Source organism: Siniperca chuatsi, linkage group LG4, assembly GCF_020085105.1.
Source record: "Siniperca chuatsi isolate FFG_IHB_CAS linkage group LG4, ASM2008510v1, whole genome shotgun sequence".
NCBI classification, from domain to species: Eukaryota; Metazoa; Chordata; class Actinopteri; order Centrarchiformes; family Sinipercidae; genus Siniperca; species Siniperca chuatsi.
In genome coordinates, this window is record NC_058045.1 from 17534389 (window position 1) to 17557818 (window position 23430).

At 41.1% G+C, this 23430-nt stretch overlaps 1 protein-coding gene across 1 annotated transcript; it reads left to right on the forward strand.

The window, feature by feature from the left end:
- The first annotated feature begins 14628 nt into the window (after positions 1-14628).
- Positions 14629-16994, forward strand: fjx1 (four-jointed box kinase 1). Its single transcript, XM_044194229.1, has one exon. It carries the CDS (start codon positions 15073-15075, stop codon positions 16354-16356), a length of 1284 nt encoding a protein of 427 aa, XP_044050164.1. The 5' UTR covers positions 14629-15072; the 3' UTR covers positions 16357-16994.
- The last annotated feature ends 6436 nt before the right edge of the window (positions 16995-23430 follow it).

Consider the following 23430-nt stretch of genomic DNA (forward strand, 5'->3'; position numbering starts at 1 on the left):
GTTTCTTCTTATACTGAAAATGTGGTTAATACTATTCTGCAAATCAAATGGTGGAGAAATTAATTAAATTAATTAATTCATTTAATTTAGATAGTTTTACCCTTGTTTGTACAGCTGTTTTCATCTTGAAGACTTTAACAACAGAAAGGTAGTCAGTGAAAACACAGTTGCTCAAGATTCATGTTTTTACAACGGTTGTTATTTTATTTGATCTCCTGGGTGTGTTTTATTTCAGCTGGATACAGCACTGGAATTAATTCATTTGTTGTTCTTTGCCCACTGGGACTCCTAGCTGCATGCAAGAGCTAACAGGGAATAAAGATCAAAAGACTCAGAGCAGGAGAATCAAATATCCCTGGCAGTTTTCTAAAACAGCAGGATTTAGACCCTAGAAGGAACACATGAGCAGTGCTCCAGTCAGTGTATGTGTTTAGTAAGGAAACTGAAAAACAGACTGAAATCAAGAGAATTTATGAAGAAAGTGCAATGAAGACAGGGGGATGGAGATGGCAGGAAATAAGGAAAAGGAAGGGAGGGGGAAAGTAAATATTGTCTGCCTCACTGCACTTTCTATCCACCTTTCACCACCTAATATGTGTCCAGATGCCAAATGGTTTATTATGTCAAGCCAGAGGCTTTCAGGTTAATCTGGACACTGGCTTGGTATTTTCAGAGACAGCTGCAGTCTACTCTGTCAGAAGAATACAAAGTAGATTGTATACATCTTTTTTTGTATTAAATACATAGAAAAAGTGTACAACATTTACACACTGTCTCACTATTTGGTTTAAATATATTGTATATAAAATGTTAGTCTAACATTTGTTGATTTTGTACACAAAACACATGAGTTACTAAATATTCAGCAATCAAAGAACTGTGACACTCATTTTAGTATACGGAGGTGACTAAGATAATATTAGATATTACATTTAGGTTTTGTGGGATTTTATTCAAATGTATTAGTTTTCCTACATTCAGAGTTTACAATACTGGAGTACTGGAGGTGACTACAACTTCCAGGAAGGAAATGTCTCTATCCTGTGAAAACCATGTATCTCTAAAATGTCATTTCATGACCTAAGAAAAATAGTTTTGTGGCAATGCTTTTTCAGATAATGCAATCAGTTTTAAATAGATTATTTAGCTTCAAGGGACAGTTCACCCTAAATCAAAAATACATATTTTTCCTCTTATCTGTAGTACTATTTATCCATATAGATTGTTTTGGTGTGAATTATTGGCCCTAGAGATGTCTGCATTTTTTGAATATAATGGGACTATATGGCACTCGGCTTGTGTTGCTCAAAGCTCCAAAAAACTACATTTGAAAAACTCAACAGCAATCTCTCTTTCCAGAAATCATGACCCAGTTACGCAAGATAATCCACAGATTTGTTGTGAGCAGTTTCATGTAGGAACTACATGAAACTGCTCACAACAAGACAACACATTAACATTGTTAATTATGTTGTAGTTCATAGTATCCGTGTTAGATGATTTGTAAGATCACGTGCTGCTTTTTATTTTGTGTACTACCTCGTGAAAACTGTTGGTGCTTGAGCATTTGGTCTGAAACCGCTGTTACACATTTGAAATGACCAATAATAACTCAATAATACCCTGATGTATAGTTCTGTCTTTATTCTTATATTTTGTTTATTTTCACTCTATATTTTGCACTCTTTCCTACTTTGTACTGCAACTGCTGCACAACAATTTCTGTCGGGATAAATAAAGTACTATCTTATCATGTCATTAGTATCTGTTTTGCACACTTGACTATAGAAGACTATAATTTTGGTCACCTTGCCAGACAAACAGCCCTGCTGATACCTTCTTTCATCATTACTGTAGTAGAGACATGCTCATGAAGGAAAACATTTTCTCATGACCCACAGATCAACAGCTCATCCTGGGCTGCATTATAGAAACTTCTCAGTTGGGTCACTGTGGTTGGTCAAAGTGAATGGGCCCCCTGCCCACAGTAAAATCTCATTACCAAGTACACGAAGGAAGTGGTGCAGTAGGGCCACAACGAATTACCTAGAAGCCATTTCACTTAATGACAACTTCTATTGACTACACATTCGTTACAGAAGGTTATACAAAGGCTATTTGTAAAAGTAAGTACGGTCCCAAAATGTTGATGTCTGATGACTTCATTATTAATAGCTTTATCTTGTTTGTGTTGTGTTTGAGCTCCCAGAGTTCTCACAGGGTCAGACAAAATGAAGGTGTCGGACTATGGAGCCATGTGGTTTTAATATGAAGGAATCTAATCATGGCATCACATTCATCCCATTTCTATGGTTACACAGTGGACACAGAGTAAACACAAGCGCCTTTTTTCCCCCAACAGTTAATGGTCTCACTTTATCATGGCACAACCTGCTGTCTCCATTAGATGCGGTGGATGGAAACTAGGCCGTCTGCTTCACAGGTAAGACAGATGCCTGCAGCAGCTTTTTAGCAAAGCCGGCGACAACTGTTGCCAGGAGCACAGTGCCATGACGAGGTGCAGTTTAGTAACTTAATAGTGCAGGACAGCGTCAAAGTGGACGCCAAATGCTCGCATTTATGTGCTGCACTCTAAAGAGAACTCTCCATTTATGAAGACAGCTTGTTTTTATGAACTCTTTTAAGGTTAACTACTCTCTCTGCACAGCCACTGTGTTTATGTATAATTATCATTCCCTAAAGAGGAGCAGGGCTCTGTCTGTCCTTTTATCTCACCAGTTTTTATCCATCATTACACGCATGCAGTTAAAGAGGAGGAGGGAACAAAGAGAGGTCAGACAGATGGTGATAATGATACGATATTAAGTGACATAATATGAAGGAGAGGCCAAATTAGCCTGACTATAATGGAAGAACATATACAGTACACATTTGCATGTGCATTAGGATATGTGCCTGAATTTACTGACTCTGTTTACATGAAGCCCATTACCACTGCATGCTTATAATCCTCATTTTGATATTTCATATATGCCTATAGGTATGTCATGCTAGATTAAGTGAGATTCAGTGCCTGAAGAATTACATTTCACATTACTGCCACTGGCCATCAGATTCCAGATAATAAAGCATTCTAAGCGCTTGAAACACATATTTTATTCAAGTAAACTAGCCAGAAACATCTAATATAGTTTTGGCTCACATGTACCCACTCTTTGTTTTTAAGTCACGCACGCAGTGACAAATTGTCGCTGCTTGCTTTGATTTAACTCAGTCTCTAAGTCAGGTCAAATGTATTTGCACGTTACTTTGTATGAAGCTCTAAATCTGTCCTCCTGATTCTCCACCCAGCGAAGCTATGCATCTATGGCTGCCCTGGCTGGAAATGACAAAGACTTGGATTTCACATCCCATTACATCCAGTTAATCCCACAGCAAGAGGTCCATCTGCAGGAGATTGCAACAGCAGGGAACCACATTAAAGTAAAGATCATCATAGCACCCTCAAGGGCGTCTATAGATAGGATGCTAGAGATACGGTGCACATATCAATGTGTGACCTGGTGAGCTCTGCACCCATATAATATCCAACATGCAGTATGAACTCTTCCATATGTACCTCCAGGAACATGCTATACAGTCGAGTCAGTGTCCATTGCATGTAGTCACAGTTTGAGTTTAATGTAAACCTTCTGACAACCTGTAATCAGGCACTTTGAAGTGAAATGTGGGCTTTTTGTCTAAATCAGAACATAGCTGATCCTTACAAGAAAAAAAGGCTTAATAGGAAACAACTTATTCTAATAGGAAACAACTTCATCCACTTACAGCATATGCAAAATATGCATGCAAATCCATCCACAGCCAAATGTAAAACCAGCCAGTATTTGCAAACTTCAGAAAACATTATTACACATATTCATTTGATCTTTAACTGTTTAATTAAGATTTAAAAGCTTGAACCCAGAGAACTTAGTTACTTATTTTAAATATTGTCCAATAAAACAAGGGCTCTCCCCTTGAAAATAAATTGGAGAGTGACTATGTTTCAACAAGGTCACCTTCTCTTTCACTACTGTGAGTGGGATTTGAATAGTCTCACGCCATCATCCAAACGGCTCTCAACATCACAAAATCTTGTCTAGCCCATCCAAGTTTCTAGGGAGACTCAAAACAGGGTCTTATGAGCATAAAAATCTGAAAATGAAATTGTTGAATGGCAAAGAATGACTGGAGCTGGTAGCAGTAGCACTGGAGGTTCCGTGAGTAATTGACCAAGCTCCTTACTTAGATGGAACAACACTGGGATAAAAAAAAACGTCACTCTTCTAATGGAAACCTCAGAAGGACATGGAAGGAGACAGAGAGGGAAAGTATGGTATGCAGGAGGAAGGAGGAGACATTCACTCTGCTCTGGGTTCCGACAGGGAGTCATGAGGTTTCTGACATGGTACATAGTGTCCTACAGACCTGACTCTGCTTTTGTTTAGTGGACAATTGCATTTCCTTCCCTTGATCTGTGTTTATCACTAGGTGACCCTTGTCATGTCATTGGTACTAAAGAATAGCCACGCGGGCAATGAACCAGACAGCTGTCTCACACTACAGAGTTTGTTTTGGTGTTCCATGGCAACTAGCTTTCTGTTTTGGTCATCTTTTTTTTCATCCCCTTCCTGTCACTGTATGCAGTGGAGCAACAAGGCTGTGCCATTGTGGTGGAAATAATTTGGTCAGGATAGATAAAGAGGTGGGAGAAAGAAAGAAAAAGTGAGGTCAGTGTGAGAGACCAGAATTGGAACCACTAAGTTACTTTAAAGTGGAAAACAGCCACCCAAAGCTCATTAACAGAAACCTAACATTTTACAGCACATCACCTCAGTGCTCCAATTCTCCTACTCCTCTCCAACTATGCTGCTTTGAGAGCAGTTTCTCCTCTCTCAGCACTCTGTGTTTTGTTTCTGTTGGTTATAGCTCTTGGGGAGTCTCCAGACAGGAGCTTGTGATCTCAACATATTCTCAGTGACATAAGTGGCATTTTGTGTGAGGAACACTTGCCAGGAGGAATTGACAATTTTATAGGACAGAGCCCCTTAATGAGGCTTAACATGGAAAACAAATATGAGAGGGTTCATGCTCATTGTGCAGGATGTCATGATGGAGGGTGTGGACGTGGAGCTCCACCCTCTTGATACTTGATCGGTTGTGTGTATTTATAGTCACATTAATGTTGGATTTAGTGTCATGGGTGGGTTTGGTGCTCCACAGCCATCATAGTACCAGTGGATCCAGGGTGGTATCCTTTTCAGCCGTGCCAAATATTAAGCCTGTTCATGTAGCATGCCTTAGTGCAATTAAATGGGATATGGTACAGGGGGAAAAAAGTCAAATATTGAGATCATGTGTACTATATAAATAATAACATGGACTGTGTATTAGTGAATGGAACTACAGTATATTATAATTATGGCATTAAAATCACAAATGATATGAGTATGAGTCATTGGAACTCAAGCCATGCTATTGCTTGCAAATGGTGTTTTTTGTAACTGAGCTAGCACATCATGTGAATAAAATACTTCCATAAAATTCTCTGAGCTAAACTCATGCCCTGCATGACCATGGTTACGAGAAACTCAAATATACTGGTGTAAGTCTAACATATGCTGTAAAGTTATGTGTTGGTTTCACTATTTGCATTAGCTGGGTCCATGTGATCCTGTTCAGATAATTACTTTCATTCACACACAGAAAGATGATAAAAGCTTGCTGTAAAAGTCAATACTTTTTCAGCTGTTGCTGTTTCAGTGGCTGACCAAAAATTATGAAATGATGTACCTCCCTATTTCTATTAGATTATGTAAATCCATCGATAACATTGATAATGAAACACTTAAAAAACACTTTTACCTATGACGTTTACTCATTGGCTTTTGACTATTTCTGTCCTGTGTTCACTGTGTGTATGGCTGCCCTGGCTGGAAATGACAGACTTGGTTTTCACATCCCATTATACCCAGTTAATCCCACAGCAAGAGGTCCAACAGCAGGGAACCACATTAAAGTAAAGATCATTATAGCACCCTCAAGGGCGTCTATAGATAGGATGCTAGAGATACGGTGCACATATCAATGTGTGACCTGGTGAGCTCTGCACCCATATAATATCCAACATGCAGTATGAACTCTTCCATATGTACCTCCAGGAACATGCTATACAGTCGAGTCAGTGTCCATTGCATGTAGTCACAGATTACAAATTACAGCATATGCAAAATATCCACAGACCCCAATTTTCCATGCAAATCCATCCACAGCCAAATGTAAAACCAGCCAGTATTTGCAAACTTCAGAAAACATTATTACACATATTCATTTGATCTTTAACTGTTTAATTAAGATTTAAAAGCTTGAACCCAGAGAACTTAGTTACTTATTTTAAATATTGTCCAATAAAACAAGGGCTCTCCCCTTGAAAATAAATTGGAGAGTGACTATATTTCAACAAGGTCACCTTCTCTTTCACTACTGTGAGTGGGATTTGAATAGTCTCACGCCATCATCCAAACGGATGTCATATGTCATATCTTTCTTTTTTTCCCCTTCAAATTAAAGCATTTTATTTTGTTTCACACTATCATGTAAAGCACTTTGGATCAACAGTGTTATGTTTAAGGGGCAGATAAATTAAGTTGACCAGCATATGATAACAATGTATAATATAATATACAGTACAATGTGTGCAAATAGACACATTCACTGTCAGTTCCTGTTGTTGTAGCCTAGAGTCTTTCTTTTTCTTCCCTTTTGCCTACTTTCTGCCTTTTCAGCACTATGTCTGGTACTTTATCTTTGCTCAGACTAGAGCACAAACAGCAGACTACATAAACCAGTTTAAGTACAGTGCTCTATAAGCCAAACTTCTACAAGAGAGATGATATGTGCACAGCAGCCTCTTGTGGCCAAAGTGGGCAAAGGTCCTTACCGCATCAGTAAACCGCATAGCCATAGCATATGCCATGGCAGTCTCAGTAAATAGGACGTTTAAGGCACCCTAGACCTCTTGGGTATATTGTGACAATTTGCTTGTGGTGGAGAAGGAATGTCTGTGTACATTCTATATAATGTAAAAAAATTTTTACTGTGACCCCTTCAGATATTACAGTAAGTAAAACTGACATGTCTAAGATTTCAACATTTCTCAAATAAGGCAAGACATTTTGCACAGCAGTATGTATAAATTCAGTGTAAATCAAAATCTATAAACATGCAGCAGCCTTTGAGATATATATGTGTCCCTGTTCTGAAATAGGTGCATTTAGAGTGTCTGGATTTGTAATAGAATTTAGAAGCTGTGTGTTGGTGTGTGTGCGTGTGTGTGCGTGTGCGTGTGTGATGTGTGTAAGAGAGAGAGTGACATAGCGAGAACAAGTGAGAAATTAATTAAAAAACACCCGAAAATTAAACTAAACAAGAACAGAGAGAGTGGAAGCTCTTTTAAATTGCACTTGTAAATTTTTTTGGCATTTCACGACTTTGTCAAAGATAAGTTAATTTCAAAAACCCTTTGATCTTCTTCAAAGATTCATGACTCTCATTCCAAACCTTCCTGAGTAAAAGCCATGATGTTGAAAGCCCTGGACTAAATTAATAGAATGTCAAAGAGAAGATCAGTTATCAAGTAACATAACCATAAACTTAAAAAAAAACATCTGATCTTAGATCAAAACATGTTATTCCAGGATACATAAGACATTCGCCAGAAATAGCACCCTGATCTCAAGTAATTGATAAATCCACCTGATAGCTGAGGATGTGTTTCTGTCTCTAAGAAATGTACCCTTATGGAGCGGCCACATCATGTATTGCTCATACTGATGTCTAACCCCCTACAACGTAGGCAGCTGAAGATAGAACACGCAACAGTATGTAGCATCAACTGTGGTGTGACTGTGGAGACTTTAGATGTATATAACCCTCCCATCTGTGAGTCCAATGTTCTTGTGAGAGTAAATGGGCACATTTGCCACAAAAACTCTCTAAGCATGTCCATTTCAGATGGCATGGAATGTTTGCTGTTGTAATCCTGCAAACTGAATCACAAATGTGAAAATTGGTGTAAGCTAGGAATTCGAAAGTATACTGTATATTTTAAGTGAGTGGGACTGTTTATGGGAACAGGCATGTTGTTGTTAATCCTGGGTTCTTAATCTTTACTACCTCTAGAGGGAGTCAGAGCCTACAAATCCATGAAATATCTTTCAAGGGAGACATGCGATGAATCTAAAGTAGCCTTTAAAGACTTATAAACGGGCCTGATGTGGAAGAGATGCTATGTCTTTTTTATTGGAATTTCTGAAGGCGAGTCACAAAAACCTGTACAGACCAAAATAAAACGAACAAAAAAGGAACCCTGTACCACAGCACTTCATTTCACGTGAAGTACATCCCATGGTTCCCACTTTCATCTGCTATGAAAAATATTGATTTGCCATTGCAAGCAGCAAAGTGGAATCAAGATGTCCACAGCGAGAATCTCAGTGGGAGAGGAATGTAAGAAGTAGGTACCGGACTGGAACAGGGCACCATAACTAATCACTCTGATCTCATTTTAATATTTATATTTCCACAGCTGTTTGAGGGCTGGCTGTTTGATCAATTTCCCATCCTTTCTTTTATCAGCAACGAGCCACCACCACTACCCCACTACGTTAAATTATTCAATTGGGCCTGCTTTGTTGTTAATAGCAGTGATCATTCTTGCTTAAACGGCATAATGTATGTGTTGACAGCAAACAGTGATACAAACCTGTCCCGAGGGACATAAATCTATCAGTGGTGAGCATCTATCAGCCACATTAGCGATTCCAGGCACCAGTGAAGCATAAGAAAGTAAAATACACTCAACAATCAGGCCTATGGAAAAGGCCCATTCCACAAGGCCACAGCCATAAATAATCAAGCCTCCGCTCACTTACTTCCAGTGAAATAAAGCCGATATCAAATGGCCAGAGTGTTGAGTCTCCTCTCTGGGATTTTAAATGATAGAAAAGCCTATGTTATATACTGATTTTAGGCTAAGAAAGACAAGCAGGATGTTGTTATTTATGCAGCACAGTTCAGAGAAATGAACAAAGATTAAAAGATAAGAGGGTAAAGTAAAGGGATTATTCCTGATTTAGACACGCTGCGCCAAGAACACGAAAAGTTCTACAAAACTAGACAATTCTTTGACTCAAGTTGCACTATTTTTATATTTAACAAGATTCAGCTAACTCAAACAGTCTATATTGCATGCTAATTTGGAGTGAGAGACTGAGTGAGTACTGAGCAAGGTATTTTTTTGTCTTACTTGCAGCAGTTGCAGAGTTCTTTTCCATGTGGCTCGTTTGTTTACCCTTCCCTCACCAGGGTCCTATCAACACTACCAGCCTCGTGGGTAGGAAAAGGTCAAAATGCCAAGGGGTCATTCTTGTGTCCAGGATTCTGGCCTTTTCCCTGGCATATTGCATTTCTTTTTTCAACTAATGTCCAGCTTACATCTAAGCAACATTTAAGGCTTTGAAGTGTCAGAACCAAATGAAAGTACAAAGAAGAACACTGGTACTACAGTTTCTCGTCAAATGGCACATGTTTACAGTATGCCCCATATGGCAATTAAATATTAATACGGTACTGCACAGGCCTGTTCATTTGAATTTAGACTATAAATTTAGCCATATGAAATACGGACTTCATTCTTAACACTAGCTTTATGATCCACAGAGCAAAATGCCCCCAAGTCAATTGGTAGTTCACAACACTGTACAATAGCTGATCATGGTGCAGAAAAAAGAAAGAATGTCTTATCTGGATATGCACATCTCCATATATCTGTTCAAAAGAATGCGACTGAATTCCCTCTAATCTCTGTGTAAGCTACTGCCATATGCTGAAAAGGCTAAATGTTTTTTATTAGTGGTTGCTTCGAATGGTTTGAAATCTGGAGGAGTTGAGAGAGAAGATGCATGTAAACCACAGCACTCTTCCCTCCCACACGGCGAAGATTCATTCCAGTGTGATATGATGAGAGCAAGCACTTCACGCTGTTCGCCCATTAAATTTGAAGCTGCTAAATGTTTCGCTGAAACGTTAGGAGGACATTCAACCACCATCTCTAATCTTAACTGACCGTGTGACCCCCACAAGAGCTGGGGCAAAACCATATCACACGGTTCACTTCATCTGAAAAAATAAATAAAATACACCAAGGCTTTGAATGTCATGACTTTCCTAATAATGATCAGATGTTATTAAGCGCTCCCTTTAGCCAATTTAAAGGCGAGCCTTGCCACAAAGCACTGAGCACACTTGAGTCAGTTAGCAGAAGGGAAAGTAAAAAGAATTCAATTCTTGACTTATTTAATAGGGGTTTTGGCGTGGCAGGTCAGGGGGTGTAATCCAGGAGATTGGACACTGATTCTTTAATCGAGTGGCTTGACAGTACATCTCCTTCCTCCCCTCCTGATTTCACTCTTGTAAGAGGGTCTCCCTTGTTTAGCACCGAATTTCAATGGCCCACTCCTCCGCTGGTTCGACCCACCACCCCCTCTTTTAATTCCAGCTGCATGGAAACCAGATGGAGATAGGGAGTACAGTACATCAATAAGCCATGCCTCCTGTTTTTCCTCCGTGGCTGAGAGAGTAATTCAGCAGTCATGAACAATAACTCATTCATTAGCAAATAGCAATGGACCAGTCAGTGCTAAAAACCTTGAGCCTGTATATCAGGAAACTGGCAAAGGCAGGCTAATGAAACCGGTGGAAAAAAGGCAGCAGTTTGGTGGCTGTGTGCCATACTCAGGTCTCAGCGGTGCAGCGGAACTCTCAATGTAGCAACAGTTTCGGTTTGTTTCTGCATAGGCTGCTTGTTTCTGCCTGCTGCCTCTGAGACCCCGGTTTCTGTCTAGATAAAGCCAGGAGTGGAGACTGCTGTTGCTTTTAAAAAACTGCATCATCCTAGAAACACTGTGGTTGAGAATTAAACTGTGTAACCTCTCACATTCAACACCAGCAACAGCTGCCTGCTAAAAGAAGCCAAGAAAGTAGTGTGCTGACTATAAGGTCCATTTTGTGCAATTTATGCACTATTCCAAAGCGTTACTTCAGATAAGTGCTGACAATCGTGTCACCAGTAGTTAAAAGAAACATCTTATCTGTCTCTGGAGTATTTATTGTAATGGTACACCCTCAACTGCAAGTTTACCGCAGCCAAATTCTAGCGTTCTGAGAAGAGAGAAGCACATGCTGGGCTTCTTGAACAGATGGCAATATCCTGGATTCAAGGCAGGTATTGACAGTTCAGTGCGCATATGTACTCACCACTAGAATACTAAATCAAATTACCATACCTCCTTCTTATTATCTGCTCCACTCACTTTTTTTAGAATAAACACAATTGAGGAGAGACATGTCCAAACAACACATGCTCTTGCAGATATCTTCATCACAGACTACACATAAACCAGGAGACAATAAATTAATTCCCCATGAATCTGCCCCACCCTGTCCCTGAATCCCTGAGCATGAGTAATTGTCAGGCCCTCTGAAATAATCGTAGCTTTCAACGCTAATGGAAGCCCTGCACATTAATTATTCAGTCCAGGAAACAGAGTGCTTCAAAGTGTCATGGGACCTATGAGTTATTGCTCAGCATGAACTAACCTTAGACTATGAAGAAAGTGACAGAAGCTCACTGCACTTTCTCCTCCTCTGTCCCCATCCCTTTATGTCTCCTTTGCCTCCCTCTGTCCCTCTGCACACGCAGACAGGCACCACACAGAGAACCCAAGATCGTATCACAGCTGTGGCGTGGTCAGCCGGTGATGAGTGTACTGCGTGGCTGCGGACAGAATGACAGACGGTCTGGGCTCTCTTGTGTCACTGCAGCCTTTGACCACGGACAGCCATGACTGGTGGGGAAAGGCTTTCCCTGTGTTACGGCCCTCCTGGGACTACTGCGGGATTTATGAGGAAAGCAGAAGGAGGAATGCAGCGGGAGGGGGGCTCAGAGGCTCGCTGACCTGTAGCTAACACATGGCAAGAAACAGATAGGTTTGATATGAGAACGTGTCCACACTTGTGCTTGGGGGAAAAGGACACCGCGAGCCATGCTGCCACAGACTGAGCCAGTGAATACAGTTACTCCATACTCCGAAAAAGCAACACATATCAGACAGAATTCCAGCAATGCTCTTAAGCCTTCTTCATTTCCTATGTGTAGACCTTGGAAGTCTTGCTGTTACACAGCTTTAAAGTGAAAGTGAAGGGAAGCAGCTAGACCAAGGTGAAGCAGGGTTTTTATATCTGGACTAGAGAACAAGCAGAGAGATAACATGCCATACTGATGTACAGCACACATGAATTCAAACTTAAAATACTTGAAAGTATCCTTTCTATATCCGTCTATACTTGAATGTAGTTTAGATATATTTAACCCACCTCCACAAAGATGTACCCACTCTTTTGTCTACCATGTTAGAAAAACATGCTCAGACATGCACCACTACATTTCTTGAGAATCTAGGACTTGTAAATGCTTCTCTACTCATGCACAACCCAGGGATTTTTCGTTCCCTCTGCACTGCCACCGCTGTCAATCAGCATTGCAGAATCAAACACAGGCTGAGAATTGAACAAATTATTCCGCTGATGGCAAAAAACCAAAACATCCAACTTGGCAAAGCAGAAGTGAATGCTACATGAGCAATATGACCACATCAGAGTTATTGTCTATTCCTGCATGTTGTTGGATATTAAAAGATATACTAGTGTAGATGGGTTTTGTGTAGTCCAGTATGTCTCTCTTCAAGCTAGGAAATAACACAAATATCAGCATGAAGATAACAGCTTCAGAGTTCCAGCCGTTTAAAGCATACATTAATGGACCTCTAGTTTACTGGGTGTAATTGAGTATTCTTGTCTCTGGCTGTCTTTTCTACTCAGGCAATTTAGCATGCCTGCATGTTGCTATAAAAATGACCCAATTAATATGATTAAGAAACTAAGGTTCAAGATACAGAGTGCGAAAACATGAGTTGAATGTGAAAGAGTGTGGGGGGATGCTAATGAGAAATCATTTAATGAGGGAGACATGTATAAAGGAATTTGTGTGCATGCATGTTACATTTGGTTTAACAAAAGCCCGGAACAAGGATGAAACAAGCAGGAGATGACTTTATTGTACCCCAGGTGTTCATAGGAAAATTATCAAATTAGCAGCAGAAAATGAAATAATGGTGGTCTTTAAGAATACAAAACTGGAGCGTAAACTATTGCTTCTGAAACAAGGCATTTGAATCAAGTATGTTATGAGTGAGCAAACTCCATCCACTGCTGAAGAAGGTGAAATATGGTTGAAAACTCTGTAAAAAGCCAGGATGTGGACCTTGTGTTAAGATTTTCTGTCAAAATGTCATATACTATGCTCATTTTGAATATAATTGGGAATATACAAGAAATTGAGGGACGTGTACATGCAGCTCTAAATGACATTCATTTAAAATCAAGGCTAATTTTAAAAATATACTCAAATTATTATTTACATGCACAAAATGTACTTAAGGTCACATTGTAGGCTAGATTATTTGGAATGTCTCAAAATATTCTTTCATCCTTAGAAACTATTTTGTGTTATGTGACAAATCAGATCATTGCAAGGTCTGAAGCTGCTGTACAGTGCTGTCTATAGCCTAAGTCTTAGGACAGTCACATTTTTAGACACATTTTTGTTTGATCTGTACTCCAGCACATTTTAAAAGAAATAGATTAAATTTGAGGGTCTTTAACATAAACCTAAATAAAGTAATCACATATTATTTAACATTTGGTTGCATTCAATGAGTAGCTGAGGTCTACAACTCACATAGGCTTGCATCCTTTGCCAGGCCTTTACTGCAGCTATCTCCATCTCTTGCTTGTTTCAGGAGCCTTCAGTCTGGTTATCAGCAGTGAAACATATGATCAGTTGAATAGATGTCAGGTGACTACCTGGGCTAGTCAGGAACATTCCATTATTGGGGCATAAATGGTGGCCTGTCTGTATGTTTGTATATCATTGTCCTAAAATTCGGAGTGTAACGAGGGCAATGAGTCCAACACTGTCCACCCAATAGGGATGTGAACACCCTCCAACAGCCTCAGCTGAAAGTCAGCACTTTAACCCCACAGATATATTTTCATTTCAAATCTAATGTGCTGGAGTACAGAGCCAAAACAATGAAAGAAATTGTGCTGATACTACTAAGTGCTTTCTGTGATCCACAATGACCTCATGGCGATAATAAATTAGAAATAAAAAGGTGGGCGAATGTTTTGCACAAGACAGGCTTACCCTCCACTCCCTGCCTGCCTTTGTCTCATTGTCACATATATTCCGCTGGTAAGCCTGCACAGGCAAGAAATATCATTTGTTGTAAAATGGTGACATAATTTCCAAAGTATTTCTACCCTAGGTATCAATTATCATAATGGCTACCTTGACCAATACCGCACAATCCTCTCACATCGTACGCACACACGCACACACACACAAACGCAGCGCGGTGCACTTGCTTCGCTCCTCTCTTAACCCTCCTTCCCACGATCCGCCCACCATCTCGGGACTGGAGTCACGTGTCTCACCGCCTAGTGTCTCTGTGCGAGCCGACACCACTACAAATCAAACTCACCCAGCGCCCAGCGGAGAGAGAAAGGAACATGAGAAACGGAGAGGTGTAAAGGGACAGAAATCGCCATATCCGACGCCAGTGGGCTATAATGGAGCACGCTGAATAGAGGACATCCGCTGTGGTGATCCGAAATGCTGTCTCTGTTTCCCGCAGAGGAGGGATATGACAAGGCAACTGGCCAGGACGGGAGATGAGAGTCACACTGTTTCGGAGACCCTCTTCTTCCTGTGATCTGACTGAGCAGTCCGCCTGTGAGCCGCGGGGCTTGAGGGGTGTACGGGGCACGGGGCGCACAGCTCACAGCGGCTCCAGCTCAACTGTGGATTGAAGAAAACTGGTTCTTTCTGTATCTTATTTAAACCTGCTGGAGCTCTGTGGGTCTCCGAAGGGAAGGGTGGTCTTCGCCATGAGGGCTGTTTCAGCAAACTTATTCGCTCTTCTTTTCCTGTGCGCCCTTGCAAGTGTTTTCTACGTCTGGAGCGCACTGGAGAACCGTTTGGAGCGACACAAACGGAGGTTCTCAGTACCGGGCGGAGGGTCTTTTCACCAAGGTCTCCCAGTAGACCTCTCCGCCAAAACTTTCCGGGTATTGCTCGCTGTCCCAGCGGCACAGAGACCGCACTTGGGGGGCAGACTTGAGGCTCACAACCTCACTGATCCAACTGTCTCTGCAGGAAATCGAGATTACCATGTGAATGGGGATAACAAGAGGTCAGCGCGGCGGGAGGGCCCGGTCAAGTTAGGCTCCCCGGTGGAGGATGGGATATTTTGGAGTGAATGGCTGGAAGATCTCCACCCTGTGGGCTTCAAGGAGGAATATGCTCGGGCTTGGCGAGAGAGAGCCAGGACATACCGGATAGTGAAGCTGGAGCCTGGATGCGGCAGGGTATCTAATCAGCTCGCCACTTTTGCAGATGGGACCAAAGCGTGTGTGCGTTACGGGATAAACGCGGATCAGGTGCAAGGAGAAACTTTGACATATTACCTTGCCAGTTTGCTAGGCATCACAAACCTGCCGCCTCTGATACTGTCCCAGCTGAGCGGTGACAGTGAACAATGGGCGGCTGTGAGGAAGAGGATAGATAGTTTACAGTGGAGTGATCGAGCCGTGGTTTCTCTCACTGAGTGGGTCTCCAACCTGACCGGGGTAGTCACACCCGCGCCGCTCAGACAGGAGAGCAGCGGGCTGCATCCTGTGCTCGAGGAGCTCTGGAACAAGACGACAGCGGAGCTGCTGGAACTAATGCAGTGGACCGACCTGATCATATTCGACTACCTCACTGCAAACTTCGACAGACTCGTCAGCAATCTGTTCAGCCTGCAGTGGGATTCGCGCGTAATGGAGAGAGACACCAACAACCTCCTCAAAACACCCCGTGGTGACCTTGTATTTATAGACAACGAGGCCGGACTCGTGCACGGGTTTCGGGTGTTAAACATGTGGGAGAAATATCACAATACAGTATTGAGTTCCGTGTGTGTGTTCAGAAAAAGGACCACGCAGCGCGTGGCGGAGCTGCACAGGCGCAGAGACTCCAGGAAAAGGCTGCTGGAGCTCTACAGAGACAGCGAGCCCTTGTCTCTGGAATTGGGATTTCTCTCAGACGAGCACGCTGGTGTTCTCCAGGACAGGATAGACAGATTATACAAACACATTTTGCATTGCAAGGGAAAGTACGGCCAGCTGTGAGCATTCTGCACGCACAGGTGATGGATTTGTTGCCAGCACAGTATAATGAGCTCTGCAACTGCGACTGGCACACCTGTGATAAACTGATGCGCATTACACAAAACTGTCTTGAATACCCAGCTGAACTACCTCTTGTGAATAGAATATGTTGCCTACTTTATAAATAAGTAAAATTGACACATGTCTATAAGCTCCCAGCTTAGATTTCCAGTGTATGCCTCACATAGACGAATAATTAAGGCGAGGGTAGGTTATATATGTGACTAGGGTATCATAATGCAGTCCTTCATATGTGTGTTTTGATTCTTGATCCTTGTGTTCAGTAATCCTAATGATAAACTCCTAAGCCTTAACATAAATTGACTCTTGAATACTTTCTGTTGACATCTGGCTTGCTTTTTATAGAAAATAATTTGCACAGTACATTGTCATAGCAGCACCTGCACTCTTGTAATTGTGTTTGGATTGCACATTCAGCCTTAAAGTCACAGGTGTATCATAGCCACTGTACATGTAAGTATGTTGTAAATATTGTCTGCCAACCTGTTTTGGAAAGTTGATGCTCCACTAATTTAAGTGAATTGTAACATTCCAAAATCTCTTGTCCTTTTTGATAAATACACTGTAATTTAACTGTTGTCGGACTATGCTTTGTTTGCAGTTTGCACATAACTACCTTATTAGATTGCATCAAATATTTACCCAGTCTGCATGGAGCGCTGGGACTTCTCAAGTCTCTGTACTTGCCCATTACAGTGCTCTCATTGTGCTGTAGAAATATCTTGCACTGGCACACTGTTCCCCAGGAGCCATGCTGTCAGCCACAGGCACGCTACAACAGGAATCTCTAATGCCCTATATAATCACACCCAGAGTGATGAACTGAAGGAGACAACTGACATTTGACATCCTTTGAAAAGGGCTTTACTGTTCCCTAACTATATAAAAACTGGCTCCTTTTCAGAACCAGAAGACAGATTACAGAATATTCGTCACTCACACAGTAATATAAACGGTCAACCTATACGGCCAAGGCTGGATGGCTTATTGGTTCAATCTGTTCAGCTCAAAAGTAAGAAAACTTGGCTTCTCACCAGCACATGCACCCACAAAGGGTTGTGGGTGCATGTGCTGGTGAGAAGCCAAGCCCACAATTAATGAACACTTTGCTCTCAGAGGACAGCCTTGTTTACAGTTTTTCAAAGGTTGAATTTGTAACTGTGAAAGTTATTCAATAGAAATAATAACATGTAGAGAATGTATAATGCCTGGAGGTCATGTATTATTTTGCCCTATACCGTATGCTTTCGCTTAAAATAATCACATCCGTCTTTAATTTGACCCTTTTGAAAGCATCTTCTCCTTATTATTTCCTCTGTGGGCCCAGCTCTGTGTCTGATTTCTGGTTCTAGACTTACGAGCACATCAGAGGGAAAGTCAACGATCAAACTTTTGAATGCCTAATTCTTTCCAGCCTCTCACCATTCCGAACCTCATCTGGTTTCTTTTACAACTTTTTTTTAATATATGGCCAACTCCAGGGCACACCATGCCTGTTTGTACATCTCCATAGAGTGAGATGAGTGTGTCTTGGTCAAATAGCGGCACGATTTGTACTCGCACTTCATTTCAGGGCTTACAGCACGTGTGTCAGTATTAGTTATTTATGCATCTTCCTGCAACTACAGTTACTACATAGTGGCAGAGAAGCAGCAGAGGTTTAAGAAGGTGTAACTGGGGGCTTTTTCTAGACTAACTGCCTGCTGCAGCTCTAATAGGGATTTAGGGATCAATATATGCACTGACTGTTGTATAGGGGAAAGCAGGTCATGTTAAAGTGCTGGGTGTAGGGTTAGTATGTGAACATGTGTGTTTCGGAGGGGGGGTGATGCAGCTGGGCATCGTGCTCTAAGCATGTCTGTTAATGGCAAACACTGCAAAGAGATATACAACAGGCTGCAGACTCCAGGGATTAAACACAAAGCTAAACTGAGGTCTGCAGGTCTAAACCAGACTCACAACCCTTCCTCCTCTCCTGCCTTGCACGATTTTCCTCCCTCTGTATTTATCCCACATCTCGCCCTTCCTGCCGTGCATCTGTCTTCACTGTTAAAATCACTGTCAACTTCATTTGTTAGCTAAATGGAAAATGAAAGTTTCATTTTCCTAATTAGTTTCTTTTTTTTGGGGGGGGGCATTTTTTCACCAGGGACCATGCCAGCTATAATCACACTAATGGTGGATAGCAAAGAGGTTGTTGAATCACCCTTTTAACTGTTCACACATGTTCCTTCCTCACTCTTTCAACTCATTCAACCCCCCCGCACTCTTTGAACCCAGAGGCAACAGAATCTCCATGCACATGACTTGCATGTGGTGGGTACCAGTGAGGTAGGTTATTATGCAGTATATGACAGTTAGTTATGTCCTTATACATGCCACCGTTGTGTGGTTCCTTCCAGATGTGCTTGTTTTCTGAGTAGGCTGGATCACAGGCTCAGACATTTATACAGCCAGGGGCCCACAGCAGGCCCGAGCATAGACCCCAGGTACTCAAGCTGATCTTCTTTGTGCACATTGCAAACATTCCAGAGGAGCTGAGGGAGGATCATCTCCATGGACACACAAATGCACACAGACACTTCTCAGGCAGGCAAGCAGAAGGAGTCCCAGCTGTGTACATAAACCGTTGTCAAAGTTGGCTGAGATCCTATTTCATCATTTTAAAAAACTACAATGAAATCAGGATTTTCAGTAGGTCATATTAAAAGAAAGTTATTCATATTAATGCAACATTTTAAAGAAACAGTATGAAATTTTAAGAAATGCTTATTACTGTGACTTTCTTGCTGATAATTAGATAAGAAGATCAATACCACTCTCATGTCTGTCCAATTAATACAAGGCTATTAAGATTAAAGATTGAAAACAGCTAGCCTGGCTCTGTCCAAAGGTAACAAAATCCACCTACCAGCACCTCTAAAGTTCACTAATGTTGTTTGTTTAATCCACACAAAAACCAAAGTGTTAAAACAACACGTGGTTTTATGGGGTTATAAGCCGGACTATCTCTTGGAGCAGTGACTTCCTGAAGTCTCTGCTAGTTGCCTGGCTATCTCACGGTGACAACAAGACTTCAGGAAGTCACTGCTCCCAGCCAAGAAAGAGTCTGGCACACAACCCCATGTAAAACCGCTTGTCATTTTTACGTTTTCAGTCTTTGTGCTGAAAACCAGAATACCATTATCAGCAACAAGTGACAAAGCCTATAACATTTGAGATACTCATGCATGCATGATTTAAAGTATAAAAGACTGAGTGTTTTGGACAAAAAAGTAAAACTGGGTGTTTGGCCAGACACCAGGTGACTAACTGACTTAGACTGTCCCTGCCATCCCATTCCTGGGCCTGCCATGTGTGAGTGGAGTTCACAGTGCAGGCAACTTCCTGCACATGACTGAATGATTTCATTATGAAACAAGGCACATACTAGGGGAGAGTTACTTAGTCACAGCTGAGTGGATATGGGCCATGAAGGGTAAACTGGGGGGTCTGGGCAACGACTGGAGGGGCTGGACAGCCAGGCTGTGGTGTGCCTGGAGAGCTGGCACAAAGCCTGGCTTTGTTCAAACCAGGGGTGAAAGCATAAGGTCAGGGCCTTTGGGCATTCTTTCCCAAGACAAAGTAGAAGGTAATGAGTAACAGAGACAGGCAAGAAAAGGGCTGCACATACCTCAGCTAATAAGGGGAGAAAAAACATGTTAAGTGTAGTAACTTCCTCTGTTTTCATCTCAGCATGTGTATGTCGTGACGTGTATATACAAATTCATTTAAGTCAAATCTAAAGATGTCTTCTTTGACTTTACCTATTATGTCGATTGGACATTTTTGTTTGGATTTGCGGTATGTAGTCACATTTCATCACAAACTGCAAGTTTATCAAGTGTGCGCACCTGGAAACATCACAAGGAACACCCAGCTTTGTTAATCTCTGCCATATGGATTTACTTTTAAAGTCAGCTGTGATAGCACACAAGTGTTTGATAAATCAGAGGGAATAAAAATATAAAAAATGAAGGTGAAAGAGATGGGTAATGTGTCAGGATGATAAGTCTGTGTGTGTGTGTGTGTGTGTGTGTGTGTGTGTAGACCATGTAGAACTCTGTGACAGATTTCCCTAAACTCTGATGGCCAATGTCTTCAGCCAATAAACTTGCATCCTTGGGTGGGGAATTGGTTTTTGCAAGTCTCTGTCACAGTAAAGCATACATAAGGGAGCAGACTAATACATCTGTCCAGCCTTTGTCCACTCTCTCAGGGCAGCGATGCTTGCAGATTATGGAAAATCACATACTTGTACTTTTCCTTCACAAAAGTCTGTTACTGTCATCGTGCTAGTTTATTTTTTCACTTTGTCATGACTACAAGTGAGTCAGGTCTTTGATGTAGTCTATGTTAACAGAAATATATCAGAAAACACAGACATATGACATTATTATATTCCTCATCAGCATTTTATGTTATAATTAGATTTGGAGCAATAATATAGCTTACAGTATACTGTACATACAAATAGACATATATCCGCATATAATCCATTAAACTGATTTTGAAACAAGAACTGTTTAACCTCAATTTGGATTCCCTCTATTTTCCCTTAATACGATTTGCTTCATGCCAGTCATAGCATACATAAAAATAAATCCTGAATAATTTCACCACTTAATTCCATCCTATTTGTTATGCTTCGTCCCTCAAGCTCTGTCTCCAAAATGTCAGACCAGATTCTGCAGAATGTCATAAGCTTCATTCAATTTCATGTAAATCATTTGCATTTTATATCATAAAGAGAATAGGTCTACTGTCATATTTCAAAATGTAAGGTTTGTAAAGGTAAACAAGGAATATGCTGTGATGTACTACTTAACTGAAATGCCACAAAGCATTTGATTGACATGCTTGATGAATTTTGATATTCCTCTGGGTATTGCCTGTTGATGCCTCAGTAAAGCCAGGGGACTTGTTTCAAGTACATGCCGTTTCACTCATTTGCATCTGGATTCATCTCTATGTAAATGTGAATTAGTATGCTTATGGAAAATACTTTTTTTTCTGTCTTTTTCTGGAAAGAATAACTGATTGCTTTCATGGAGAGATAATCGACCATTTTGCTGTTGGATGCGTCTCTCTCATGGCCACCTGCACCTAGCTGCGATTGTGGCCATAATTAAGATATTTCTATGCAAATGTTGTGAGGGGAGGTTATGAATCAGCCCCAATGCCAGACAATTGATTGGTCCAAATTAGCTGGCTGGACATATGGTTATGTCTGCCTAACAAGAATAAGGGGATGACTAATATAGCATCTAATTCTGAAAAGGTGTATGCAAATGCTGGAACACTTAGCAAACCCAACTTTTATATCTGACACATCTCATTATTTAGATTCTAAATTAGCATTTATAAAACATTACTCCTACTCAACAGCATGAAAATATCTGTTCATTTTTAGCATACTCGTTTGTCGGTGGAGTTTTGTTTTTTTTGCTTTTTACAATGTGCTGTGACTGTGTCATAAGGGCTTTGTCCTCTCCATGCCTGAAGTGCAAAGAGAATCGATACACAGAAGGGCAAGAGGACGTGTGATACTTGATGACAAAATATCTACAACCTGCTGAAACAGCACATTCCTTCCTGCTAGCTGACCACTTGTTCTCTGAATGTTAGTGTTGGCTGGAGGCTGTGCCCTGTCGGAGACCTGCGTGTGGTCACAGTAGTCGTTTTGAATTATAGCACCCATTGGTTGCGCTGTTGCTCAGTAATTTGGTCATTTCTATGTAAATTGAGCTTTGTGCCACCATAGTAGGCTGTTGTACCACACAAATGCTCCGGCTTGCCTCGTTCCATAATGGTACACTGTTAGACTGAAATGATTAAAGTTAACTGTGAGAAAATGTCATGACAGTCAATCAGTTAAGTAGATAGGTCGACAGCAGTATAGATAGAAGAGGAGGGTACTCAGGCATGCAGCAGGGAGGACAGGCATAAGAGGCAGGCAGTCGTTTTGGGTTGTGTCCAGGTGCTGGCCTCTCTTTAGAGGGGGGAAGAGGGAAGAGCTCACTAGAGACAAACATTAGGAGGTTTATGGCTGACTCTGCATCATTGTCATTTAAACAAGATTGGACATGCCTAAGTGAAGGTGAGATAGGACTACCTAGTATAGGACACAGCCGAATGGGGCAATGTATAAAGATTGTGACACAATTACGGTATATACATATAAGCTAATGAAGCTTATTTCACGGCTATCCTACTTCAGGATTTTATAAACTTAGGTTTGGGTACAAACCTTGACAGCATTGCGAGCCATGGCAATCTCAGCTCTCACAGACATTATTTCCCTTCTGTCCTTGACAACAATATCACTTGATGGCATTGCCAGCTTGAATTATCCTAATACAGTCAGTTACCTGTGTATAGCTGTTCTCAGAGAAATCTCTCATTTTTAAAGTTTAATTTAAAGCAAAAAGTGCAACTAATGCTTGGTAGTACAGAAAGCTTAGTTAAATGTACCCTGTAGAGTTTTTTTTACCACTAGTAGCACTATGGACCAATGTTTTATGAGTGAGTCCCTATTTTGTTCGATGAGCATAATGACTTGCATGTGCATGCATAAGCACACGGGCAAGGCATTATACATTCCTATCGCCTGTTTCACACTATTCTATTAATTGATAGTTTCTAATGCAAAAAAGTGGAGCAATGCACAACAACAAAGGCAGTAAAAAAGAAGACTGAGCTCACAAACAAGGATGTAAACAAAGCAAGATTTAAAATATTCCAAAAATTGGATTTACAATGTTTTATGTGGACAGAAATGCACTCAACACATTGTTTTTGTTGTTACTTTCGTGCCATTTATTTTTGTGTGGAGTTGGCCAGCTGAGATGGAGTACTTGAATGCCTGTGTTCTATGGGGGCAAATTGAAAAATATTTTTTTTTTCAGCCAGTCAAGTATCTTGGGGTCTTGTTCATGAATGAGGGTAGATTGGAGCGTGAGATGGACAGGCGGA

Bases quoted from the DNA above. Each gene is read 5' to 3' on its own strand.
- fjx1 (XM_044194229.1), top strand. From the start codon at position 15,073: ATGAGGGCTGTTTCAGCAAACTTATTCGCTCTTCTTTTCCTGTGCGCC.